Raw genomic sequence first — 13,585 nt, 5'->3', positions numbered from 1 at the left:
CCTGCACTGCGCAATAATTCTACAGGTATTCCGTCTATTCCAGGAGCCTTCCTGCAATTCAAATCTTTTAATGCTCTCTTAAATTCAGATCTCAGTATTGTTTCTCCCCTTTCATCCTCTTCGAATTTGTCTTCTTCCTCTATAAGACCATTTTCTAATTCATTTCCTCCGTATAACTCTTCAATATATTCCACCCACTTATTGGCTTTTCCTTTTGTACTATAAATCGGTGTACCATCTTTGTTTAACACATTAGATTTTAATTTATGTACCCCAAAATTTTCCTTAACTTTTCTGTATGCTCCTTAACATATCTCTTTCCACTTCTGAACACTTTAAGTAATCCAGTCTTCTTTCGCTAGTGTGCACTTCCTGTTTATGGTATTTCTTAATTGTCGATAGCTCCTTCTGCTTTCTTCATCGCTAGCATTCTTATATATTCTACATTCATCTATCAGCTGCAATATAAACTCTGAAATCCAAGGTTTTCTACTGGTTCTCTTTGTTCCGCCTAAGTTCGCTTCTGCTAACTTAAGAATTTCCTTTTTAACATTCTCCCATTCGTCTTCTACATTTTCTAATCTTTTACTCAGACCACTTGCGATGTCCTCAAAAGTCTTCTTTACCTCTTTACCTCCTCTTCCTCAAGCTTCTCTATATTCCACCGATTTATCTGACACCTTTTCTTCAGCATTTTAAACCCCAGTCTACATTTTATTATCACTAAATTACGGTCGCTATCAATATCTGCTCCAAGGTAAGTTTAGCAGTCGACGAGTTTATTTCTAAATCTTTGCTTAACCGTGATATAATCTATCTGATACCTTGCAGTATATCGCCTGGCTTTTTCCATGTCTATATTCTTCTATTATGATTCTTAAACTGGGTGTTGGCAATTACTAAATTGTACTTCGTGCAAAACTCTATAAGTCGGTCCCCTCTTTCATTCCTTTTGCTCAGCCCGTATTCACCCACTATATTTCCTTACTTGGCTTTTCCAATGCTTGCATTCCGATCTACTATTATTAAATTTTCTTCCACTTTTATGTGTTTAATTGCTTCAATTTCTTCGTATACACACTACTTCATCATCATGGGCGCTTGTAGGCATACAGACATTAACAAAAGTTGCCGGTTTAGTTTTAGATTTTATTCTTATTACAATGATTCTATCGCTATGTATTTTGAAATACTATACTCTCTTCTCTATCTTCTTGTTCATTACGAAACCTACTCCTGCCTGCCCATCATTTGAAGTCGAGTTAATTATTCTAAAATCAGTTGACCAGAAGTCGTTTTCCTCTTCCCACCGAACCAACCTTTCTAACCTACCTTTTTTAGATTTCTAACATTACACGCTTCAACTCGTAGAATGTTATTTTTAATTTTCTGGTTATCTCTTCCTTAGTAGTCCCCACCCGGAGATCCGAACGGGGGACTAGTTTACCTCCGGAATATTTTACCAAAGAGCTACATTTCTTGGAAAAAAGCAGCTGCAGTTTTCCATTGCTTTCAGTTGCGCAGTACTCGGAGGACCGAGTGATGTTGATATGGCTGTTAAGTCGTCCTGACCTATGCCCTTAACAGCTACTGAAAGAGCTGCTGCCCTCTTTCAGGAATCATTCCTTAGTCTGGCTCTCAACAGATACCTCTTGTATCTCTGAGTACTCTAAGCTCCTCACCGACGGCAAGGTCTCATGATTCATAGAGGGAGATGTATATATGTGATGTATATATATATATATGTATTTTATATATATATATATATATGTATTTTATTTATATATATATAGATGAAGATATAGGTAGGAGAATAAAAGTAACTGAGCACACCATACGTAAACACCTGCTGTTGGATAATAGAACATTGTATGCATAGTTGTATATAGGTATATTTTACATGTATATATGTGAATGTATATCTCTCTTATTTGAAGTACAGTTAAATAAATTGAGCCGTATCATAGACTTCTCAGCATGCTCTATGAGTCCTTCATTAAAGATACCACTAAAAACAGTGCTGTTAAATTATCTTCCCTCGTATCTACAGTTGATGGTCTGAATGAGAACTTTTAAGAGAGTATTTCCAAACCCAGGTGTGGCTTGGAAACAAAAACATTCTCTCAACTGACTTGGGGATGGATGAATAATGAAAGCTCTACCAATTAAAGTGCGAAAATGCCTGCACTGGCAGAACTGCTCCAAATGATATTTTGCAATTGCAATAAAGGATATGGCACTACTTGAACTTACTTGATATGGCTGCAGAAAAGTTGAACTTTTTTGCAACCTTACATATGGAACATGATCTGGTGACAATTGTCAAAATTGTCCTCAAATTACTAACAAAGAGGAGGAGGTCGACAGTGATGACAGTTCTTTTGATGATCAATAGAGTTACAAAAATGTGCTGTTATAATGTACTTATTAAACACGATTTTTAATTTTAATCACAAGGCCGGTTTTTAAGGTTTGGAACATTGAAGTAAATTACATTAACAACTATAAAAAGTTTATAATTCATTAAAATGCATCATTAAAACATTTTAATCTGTTGAAAACTAAGTTTTTTTTTTCATATGGGTGGATTCTAGAGTAAAGGGATTTTTTTTAAATTTCATAAGGTGTGGTTTTTAAGGGTTGAAATGTAGTAAGACATCTTAAATTGTATTCCACAACATAAAAGAAAGAATATTCTATATATTTAAACATGATTTCAATCTATGAAATGTTTAAATCTATGGTTTTTGAATTTTTTTAACAAGAAGTAGTTTTCACTGTTCAAAAACAAAAAGCACACTTCAGGAACATACAACAAGATACAAATTTTAATGAAAATTGATGTCTGAAAGAATTCTATAGTAATACTCTACCATTGAACACTGGACTATCCATCTCATTGGAAGCAGTATATACTCTTTATCATGATCTGTTAAGTGAGCATCGAATTCTTCAAAAATTGTACGGAACACTTCTATAGCACACCATACATACACTGATTTTGCTCATTGTGAAGTGGACGTTCAAACATCTGGTGAGAATTTTCAGTTTTCTGATACATGGTGTTGTGCAAATTAACACACCTGGAAAAACAAAATGAGCCTCATCTGAGATGAAATATAGCATTGGGTTAATATCTGTCCATTAACAATGTATTTGAGAAGCCAGGTGCAATAATTAACACATCTCAATTTGTCAGTTCTCTTAAGTTGTTGCACCAGGAGAATAACAGTCTCTAGAGTTCTAAAGAAGGTTACCTGTTTCGTTTTGTGTTTGAAACAGAACCAGTTTTCTTTGCTGGGATATTTACATTCCATAAATTTTTCTGTGGATATATGACTGGTTTCTTCAAAGGCTACTGAACACGTCCACTACAGCAACCCTTTCGTTTATCAAAAAAGGCATTTTAGAAAAACACAACTGCAAAGAACAAAAATATACTGTAGTGGAGCATGAACAGCTTATGACAAAAACAGATGACAGTAATAACGTACACTATCAGTAGGGTGTTGGTAGTAACAACCTTAAAGGTGATGCTCAAATAACTACAATTGAGCCAGCTTGGTTTGGTTTTAGGTTACTCACTATGTAATTCACCAAATAAACAATTTTATTAAAAATTAAATTTTTTAATTTTATTTTATGTAAAATTTCATTACAGTTTTTAAAATATTTATTTATACAGATAATTAAATTAATTTACTAAAATGATGAAAATAGGTAAAAAGAAATGTTAAAATTTCATTCCATATGTAATTATTGTAATTTTTGACTTATAATATAATAATAAAATAATAAAAATAGTTATTGCAATTGACAAATTATTATTATTATTGTTATTATTATTATTAATAATAATTTGTCTTTAAAAAAAGGAAGAGGTTCTCAATTTGATTCATAAGTTTTAGTTACTTATGGGATAAATCTGACTGTTTACCCATTAAAGAAAAAAAAACAAAAATCTGATGCGGACATCACATGACTTCCTTGTACGCTTATTAAATTACATATACAAATTTTCTTAAAATGAAAAGTACATAAAATTTTATTTCATTAATAACTTTTGGTATTTTTTCATAATTTTTTTTATTGTTATTACTGAAGTATTATTTATTTTTTTTACAATCAAGGTTTTTTATTTTTATTACAAGGTTGTATATATATAATCCAATATATTTATATTGGAGATGAAGTCTGATTTGAAGTGATGTGCCTTCCCCTTGTAAGATCCAGATATTTCATTAATTAAAATTTCATTTGGCTATAACTAAATGAAAATAAGTACCACTTATGAAAATATCATTAAAAAGCTCTCAATGAGGACTTATTGCTCCAGTTAAGAAAAAGTCCAAAATCCAATTTTTTGGATTTTACACTTTTTTGGAGACTTTTGGTTCAGTTGATTGCAATCAAAAGGAGAGGTGCACAACTAGATGTTACAACAATCCTAAAACAAAAAAAATTCAACATCCTAGTTTGTTTCAATAGGAACTAACTTATTTTAGCAGAAAACTATTGTTTATTTTGTACAGCTTGTATTCTTATGGATATGTATGAAACTCCCTACTCAGATGAGAATACTTATCGCTTGAGGTTCATCATTGAAAAAGATCTTGTTATATATGAACAAACACAAGGTAAGAATTTTTTATTTTCTTAAAAATCTCCTTTGGTTTTTCTAATTTATTTACTTTAATAGTAGTGATAAAAGTTTTCCTATTCACTCAAGTTGTAACAAAATGGGAATTACAAATTACAAATTCCTTACACTCTGTAACAAAATGGGAGTTATCCTGTTTTCCCTGTATTTAATAAAGCAATAATTATTTTAAAACATGAAACAGAGCGAGCACTTGAAGTCAATAGAGTTTGGAAATATTTATTCTTTAGAATAAGGAGTGATGAGCAGTTTGTGGTCAACCACTTTGTAAATCATCATCATTATAACATATTAGTAAATATACAGTGAGGATGTCATGGTGTAGGTGCAGTTCATGGTTTACATGAAGGCCTAGCTCAATGACATTGAATGTCAACTCTGTTTTGATTTTACACTACCACTTTACCTAAACACAGTTCTGTGATCATTTCTTCCTCCAAACTCTTTTCAGAAAACGTTTTTCTTCAGTAAGAACAGGTTTGATTTACAGATTACAATACATAACAGACACATTCAACTTTGGTTTGAGCAGATGAAAAATATACAAAAACTTTTCTGGATTTATTCTGAAGTATGACTCAAAGTATGTCTTTACCAGCTCTGACTTTTAAAGATGATTATAACCACCCAATTCTTGCTCTTTTCTGTTAATTGGATGCGCGGCAAACCTGCAGTTACTTAAGGTACTTGTTAACAACTACTATGTTTCTGATTACATCTCGCCATATCATATTACATCATTAATGTCAAATATCATAATATTAATAAACTCATAATAATAACAATCATAAATATGAAACATTTAAAAAACCAAAAATATTTAAAATTTTTAAATGAAATAATATCAATGTTCTTGATGCCTCATCAAGTAAAACTGAAGCATTTCTGTTCACCTCGTTATAGTTCTGCCACCTCCCACTGTGAACTAAACCTACATTTGCACTGTGAGCTACACCACTATGACCTGTTCACCATATCTTTACCTTTAGTTGGTTGTTTAAGGATATAACAGTTACTTGAATATTTATTAATTAGGACTGCAGCTGCCTACACATTTTTTTATAGCAGTTTGTACATATCTTCCTGCACCCTACTCTCCAAACCTACAGATTCTAATTTAATTAATCTATTCCAGGTATTTTTGATAACAAAAATTAAATAAATTAAATTTTTTTATTGAATTTCATAAAATCTCCATTGTACCATTAAATGTGTCACAAGAATTCTTGATCATTGTAACACACAAGATATGACTCACTGAATTAGTGGATTAGGAATATAGCCTATAGTAATAAGCAAAATTTAAAAGGAGAATCGCTGAGTTCAGTAAATGTCATGCAAGGTTGAAAAAATTTTATACCAGCAAAATTAAATGAATATTAATCTTGGAGAAAGCAATACAGAGAATATACATTAAATTAATTAAGACTCAAAACTAATGAAAATAATAAAATAAAGATGATATTAATAATCTCAACATCTTTCCAAGTGTGTAGATGTACTGCATAAAATGTATAGTTTCTAATCAGAAGGAGTACATTGATTTGTATTTTTAAAATCAATTATGTGCTGACAAATATTTCTACTTCCTATTTCCTTTTGTATTTTCCTAGTGGCAGTCAAAACATTCCCCATCAAATCTGAAGGGAGAACCTTTCCAGCTGTCCATTGAGCTCTATGATAAAGTAGAAAATGAACAATGTTAACTTTCTTTATTATTTGTCAAAAAAGAAGCCAGTAAAGATTATGCTAAGAGCTATGCAATTCTGTTTAATGAACACTTCACCTGACAGGCTACTATTATATGTAAATAAGTATGGAAGTAAAAACCTACGTAAAAAAATTATTGAACTGTTTTTAGAATCCATGATGAGTGTACTTCCCCACCCCTTTGACAATTGTAACCAAAATTAATGGAATCAATAGCTTCCACAAAACATGAAAAAACAAAAAATAAAGCTTTTTATGTACTCCCTCAAATTACCTAAATACACAACCATAGTGACATATAAAAATAATAAAATTATCTAATTGCTACAAGAATATGAATTGAGTCCAAAAAAGGCAAAAGGAAAAAAATGTTTTTTGCCCCCAAATGTTTGTGGTGGTTTGAATAAGTTTAGACACCATCAGAAGTGTCTTAGCTACTTAATAAGTAGATTTGAGACTCAAGGTTCACATTTCTCTGTAACCTAGAGTGAATGCAACCAAAGTTTTTATTAGGATATATACAGAAATCATCATGCCAAATTTCATCGAAATCAACCCATTGTGTTTATGATATCAAGCAAAAAATAAATCAAAATAGAAACAAATAATTTGTATTTACGCATTGTAAATACATATGTACAAATGTACATTATCTGCAATTTTTCAAAGCTAAAATTGTGTTTAGGTTGAAGGAGGATCATCATGTAACATAAGATCTGCAAAATTCCTGACATGCGAAATCCATGCCAATTAGCATACTTTCCCATGAATACTATACTGTAAATCTATACTGTTATAACTGCATTGCAAAAAAAAACTTTTTTTATATAAAAAAAAAATGATCTCAGCATTGTTTTTTAATGAAACAAAAAATAATGTTGATATTAGGCATTCATAGTGTATTATTGAGATTATTATTTGTTTCCTACTACTCTGCTAGGAGTATACACAGTGTTTTAGCAGATACATTCATTAAGTTTCTTATTTGAAGTCACTTGAATTGTTCAAGTTTTGTTATTACTGAAAAATGCATAAATGAATCTTCTGTGGTTATCAAATAGTACATTAGAAAGGCAAACTGTGTAGGAAACTAAAGCCAGGCCAGATAAATATAAGTCAGCTGCACTGATTAGAACAGTTTTTAAAAAGAATAACAATAACTGAGCAATATTACGCATCTTTGCTGAATCAAGTGAGGAAATAAAAAAAATGACAAATGAGGAAAGAGAATATTTCTTTTCCACCAATACAGTGGACCATGGAACAGGTCATTATTCTGTGATTGTGACAGCAAAATTGTTTGAATTACACAAGAAAATTCTTCCACAACTTCCTTACTTGGTTACTTAGCACCAAATATGAATTAGTGTCTTGATGGAAAAAAAATTAAGTGAAATTATACTGCTAATACACCTGCCTACTTTGAAAACTTTATACTGGTATACTGGTATACTTCAATAATCATGGGTTTGAAAAACTTGGGCAATATTGCACTAAATGTATGGTCTTGAAAGAAAATCATATTAAAGAAATAGAAAAATTGTGTCTTAGCTAATATTGCTTTTAATATTATTTATTCTCCTATAACCTTTCATATTAGCTTAATGACATTATTTAATTTCAATTAACAGCAAATTGCTGTTCATGATAGTAAATTTAAGAAAACATATGATTTAATACACTAGAATTGTGTTTGCTTTAAATTAACAAAGAAAATTCATTTTAATTTTTAATACATGTAATTTTTAAATCTTATGTTTACAGGATTCCCACGACCTGGTAAAAAATGTTATCCACTGAAATCAAAACCAGGTGTAGAAATTTGTCTAAAATTAAACTTATTTTTTTGGGATGAAAACGTTTCAGATGATAATGGTTATAAAACATGCACTTTAATGAATTTTGGTTATGGAAATACTGTAAATGAAAATCTGCAACATGATTCAGATCTCCTCGGGTATGTTGAAAATACTAACTGTCAAATTGATAAGCAGTCACTACTAGACAAAAGCTTACGTTCATCTGCTGGCATAATTATCAGATTTCAACTCGGATCAGATATAAAAGAATATCCGAATGAAGGTGTACAACTCATAAATTCAACTGAGGGAGAAATAAACAAAGAAGATAAACCACAAAAACCAGATACTGTTACAAATACAAGCTTAAACCCCATAATTCCATCTCAGGGAGAAATAAACAAAGAAGACAGACCACAAAAACCAGATACTGTTACAAATACGAGCTTAAAACCCATAATTACGACTGAGGGAGAAATAAACCAAGAAAATCGACCACAAAAATCTGATAACGTTACTACTGCAACAGTTCCAAGTACTAATGTTATACCTAATGAAGAGTCTACCAAACAAGAAGTGATACCGCTAGCAGCTAATGAAAACAAAACCCCTGAAGAAGGTGAAAGTAAAAGTACTGAAGGAGAGGAAGATGAAAATGATTCACAAACGCAGCATCAGATGTATAAATCATTTATTGATAGGATTTTATATTTTATAACTCATCATATTTTAGGGGCTTTTAGAAGTCATACAATTAATTAAAATAAAACTAAGAAATACCTATTTAAAAATATATTTAATCTAGTAAAATAAATAGGACGTAGAATTGAAAAATTAATTCTTACTATTAATAAATAAAAAAACATGTACTTGTGCTTTTTTATGTTTGTAATATGTTTTCTTTAAGAGAAACAAAATATTTTTTTTTAAAACAAAATATTCATTTCTAGTTCAAATCTATGAACTATGTAAGTATAAAATATTTTACTTTTAATTAATACAGTATTCACTTTACAAAAATAATACGCAATATGTTAAAAACTTAAACTTCATTAAAGTCAATTTTTAATAAAGTTTAAGAAATGTATTGTTACTATTTCTGAAAAAATAAAATACAAATTAATTGAAAAACAAATTATTTGGTGTGTAGCAAAGGAAATAATTTATTTTCGTATGATATTAGAGTCAATGATTTTATGAACTTTACTGAAAAATAAAAATTTAATTTTAAGATGAGATTCAGTTTTTTAAAAATAATTTTAATTTTCCTTGAAAAATTTTTTTTAGGTAATTATAAACTGATTAAAACCTCTTCATACAGTTTGTATTAGAAATTAAAAGCAAATTAAAAAAATGCCAACTCTGGATATGGAAGACTTTGCCCTTGTGACAAATTGGAGATTATGAAGAAAAATAAGTGGAACATTAAGTATGTAAAATACAATTAAGAATTAAAACTATTCTTATTTTCTGAATAAAATTTTGAGGACCCATGATAGCCACCTCTACCATATATGCTAGCCATAAAATTAATGGGATAATAATTCATTGTAGATAATTTCTAACTGGTTAATCTAATCTGGAAATATCAAGCAAAATAGCCTGAAGAAAAAAAACAGAAAATTTACGCTAACTTATGTCCACTATACTTGAATGAAATCAAATTTGTAATCGAAATGAAATACTAATGTACTAGAATCATGTAATTTGTTCAAGAATGTGACTTGTAGTTCAGAAATGATGAAGAAAAAAGGGTATTTTGCCCCCACCGGCAGAATCTTACCTAAGCGACATTAAATTGTGTGAAAAGATTTACCTACCCTTATATTTTTTTATTTTTATTTTTATTTTTATTTTTTTATGAGTTTTTTCTCCCTGCTTCCACGGCTAATTTTGACAAAACTTGTACATGTACAATGCATACAGAAATTATTGAACCAAATTTCATCCAATCTGTCTCCATCAATCTGCAGATATCAACAAAAAAAGGCCAATATACACACACATGCACATATACATACACATAAATTTGTTAATCAACTTCATTTTTGCTGGTGTTTATTTTCACAGATGCCTTTGAACAAATTTCAAAAAAAAACTTGGAATTACAATTTCATGCATAGTGAAATCTCAGTTGTATAAACAAAATATGTTTAAGAAAATTACTTTTACTGTTAATTCATTTTTTATTAAGCTTGTCAGAAACTGAAATATAAATTCAAATTAGATGTTTAACTCACTGTATTAGTATGTAAGGACATGAAAAATTAAACCATTCCATTCACATAGATTTCATAATAATGTGAAAATATTTGCATATTTGTTAACATTTCAGTTAAGCAATGATTAATTATCTTGCTTTTGATCATTATTTAATGTCTGTGTTCATCTGAAGTCTGTGTTCAGTACAGAATTCTCTATTATTGATAGCTTAAGGAATTTAATACTACTAGTCTGTCCTTGCACGTTTTACCTAAGATGGTTTAATTATCATGGAAGATGTCACATTTAAAATGGTTGTAAATATAAAATGAATTCTAGATTCCTGCCCAAATTACAGTAAAAAATTAAGATATTGTAACTGCATTAAGAAAGACTTCAGTGAAACTTCAGTGAAATCAATCTCTGAGCACATTACTGGATAATTATTATTGTTTCAGTTTTGTTTTAAAATTAATTTTAAATACATTGTACTAAATGCAGGATCAAATTTTCATGCTGTTTGCTGTGTTTTAATTAAAACAATTACATCATATTTTGTTTTATGATATTTAATTTCTAGTAATATTAATAATTGAATGAAGTTTTTCTAACATGTAAAATATAGAGACCATTATTCCTAATATTACCAGAATTTTTTACTTATGAAAAATCAACATATTCCTCATTGGTGACAGCCCTGCTTATAAATAGCTCTAAATATTCTTAAAGAAAATATCTAATACCGGACATAAAAATATTAAAAAATAAGAGGACATAGACCTTCAGAAGGCAAAGCAAATGAGCAGTGATTAAAATTTTTTATTCCAAAAGTAGCTTCATTGTGGAAGATATGTTCATACAACTTCAATAAATTTGGTTTGTGAAAGGTTTCAAGGGAGAAAACCTAGATGTGATATGTTCCTGCAAAATGAACAATTCAAAATTTAGTGAAAAAGTGGCAAACAACCAACCGGCTCTCTTACCAATGCAAAGGGAGTGAGAAACAACCAACTGTTCGAAATCCACACCATGCACTATCGCAACACGCCAGATGAGGTTATGTGCTATGAAACACCTATTAGCGTTAACTTACATTATACGCATTATGAAGCCTGCTTACACTCCTTGGACCCAGCCCAATGTCCAACACCTTCACAAGCAGAACATCTTGCAGGCTCCTGACAATTTGCCCTAAAGTGGCCCTGCCCACCACTTCAACAGCACTTCGACCAATCTGGGTCCCTGCAGAACACAGCCACGTGGCCGGTCTCTCAGCACCGGTAACAGCGATCACCCAGGTTCCCGAACGCTCACGCTACAGTGAATCCAACCAATGCGTATTGGCCCTTCTATCAGCTTCTTAGCCACCTGATAGCTAGTGACAACTGTGGCTATCCTACTGTCTCCAAAGGCGGACCGAACTGAGGACAATTTAAAATCTTCATTCTCACCAACAGCCTGCTGCAATGCGTCAGTAATCAAGAGAAAGTCGCCGGACTTTCGGAAAGTCTGCGACTTTTTCTTGATTTAAGGTTTACCCGGAGTCCAACAATATTCGAATACAAAACGTTTCGAAATGACTAACATGAAGATCTTCGTTGGTTCTTTCCTCATGGAAAGTATTTCACCTACCTCGCTGGAGGGCACAGACTCCTTCACGGTCCTCACTACAGATCGGCATAAGTACGTCCCTGTGCCTTAACTATAACTTTCCAACTATCAGAGACAGCGGGGGTAGTTCGTTCAAATCTCCTGCCTTCAACAGGTACCGTATCGCCACAAGTCAAATACACCCTGACTATCGTCACGTGCTCGGTACAAATAAATCAGTAACTTCTGTACGTACTCAACAAGCTTGCTACCAGGTAAAACAAACACCGAAGCACCTTCTTGACGAAACCCAAAATAGTTGTCAAGGCACAGACATCATCCAAAGACGAATCTTAGTACGCCACAAAACGCAACGTTTGAGTGGACGAATCATCCTCGTCCAACACCATAGAGACTTCCTTCCTAACTTCACCAGCTCTAGCACTCGGCCGTCGAGCCATTTGGTCCGATCTACCTAAAGCACCAGCAACATCCTTAAAGTAACATAAATCTCCTTCAGCTGGGAGAGATGTCAACGTTTCAGCCTTCTGCATTATATCAGTGGGCCATCTTTTCTCGACTAATTTACATAATTTTTCATTCGATGAAGTTAATGTTCGTAGGACCATGGTATACGTAATGTTGTTGATGTTCTCGCAGAACCAATTTCGGATGAATAATTATGTGAATGGGTTCTGCGAAAACAACTACATTACGTATACCATATTCCCACGCTCTTTCTGACTGCGTAGATGCCTCTGTAGAGGAGCCTAGCAGTGGAAAGGACATCTTATAAACAGAGGTCACTACAGCATCTAAGTTCAAGGACTTTCTCTAATGCCCTGGCAGCACTCTATTTTCTTCTTAGTGTTGATGTTCTACCAAATAAGCTTCTCCAGAACACGCAACTCCTTCAGTAAGTGATCCATGTCTGATCCATGAGTAACGTCGCCATCACTACTGTCTGAGATAAGCTCAGCTTTTCTCTTAGTGATTCGCGACCTTACATCTTGAGGTTCTACGGTCTTCACATTCATAGTCTCTTCTGCGTCACTAGAAGCACCAAGTACCGGCAAACTAGGACGTCTGCGCTGCGGTCCCACCTGTGTACGGCGGGGCTTCCCCTCATGAGGATTCCTTCGGGCTATTCTGCACAAAAGAAGTATAACTAACTATACAAATCAATAGCTTACCTAGTAAAGAAGAATAAATTGTAATTTATTAAATTTCAACGCACTAATATAGTAGCTTTAAATATGAAGCTACGAGTCTATCGGAAGTAAATAAAAAAAAAATTAATGCAATACTAACACAGACACACACACAACAAGACATGACAGTAGTCAAGGCTACTCATACAAAACATGTAAAACTACAGTCAGTTTGTAAAACCAATAAAAATAATCCGAAAAAAGCACTAACAAGCAGGAGCAAAGCTAGCACGACCTTACTCCATAAATCCACCAACTCGACTCCAGTCAACTACTTAGTGGACTGATAACGATACATAAACACCTCTAATTTTATTGATACCGAGAAACAATTCTTTTTGGGTTGTTCAGATTTTATGAGATATAAATTTTTTGTCAGCTCGATGACTGTTTCTGATCAGTTGAATATTTTG

The 13,585-nt window shown here is 32.0% G+C and overlaps 1 protein-coding gene across 4 annotated transcripts in view; it reads left to right on the top strand.

The window, feature by feature from the left end:
* Positions 1-9,407, top strand: part of LOC142321544 (uncharacterized) — a 39,973-nt gene extending 30,566 nt beyond the window's left edge. For 3 of the 4 annotated variants that reach the window (XM_075359708.1, XM_075359711.1, XM_075359710.1), the window contains 2 exons: positions 4,509-4,637; positions 8,135-9,407. In XM_075359708.1, coding sequence (XP_075215823.1) covers positions 4,509-4,637; positions 8,135-8,931 — 926 coding nt within the window. In that variant the 3' untranslated portion in view covers positions 8,932-9,407. The remainder of the gene's footprint in view (positions 1-4,508; positions 4,638-8,134) is intronic. The other variant, XM_075359709.1, reaches the window with a different exon arrangement.
* The last annotated feature ends 4,178 nt before the right edge of the window (positions 9,408-13,585 follow it).

Source organism: Lycorma delicatula, chromosome 3, assembly GCF_047948215.1.
Source record: "Lycorma delicatula isolate Av1 chromosome 3, ASM4794821v1, whole genome shotgun sequence".
NCBI classification, from domain to species: Eukaryota; Metazoa; Arthropoda; class Insecta; order Hemiptera; family Fulgoridae; genus Lycorma; species Lycorma delicatula.
The sequence above is the reverse complement of the archived record's forward strand: the minus strand, read 5'-3'. Positions and strand labels throughout refer to the sequence as shown.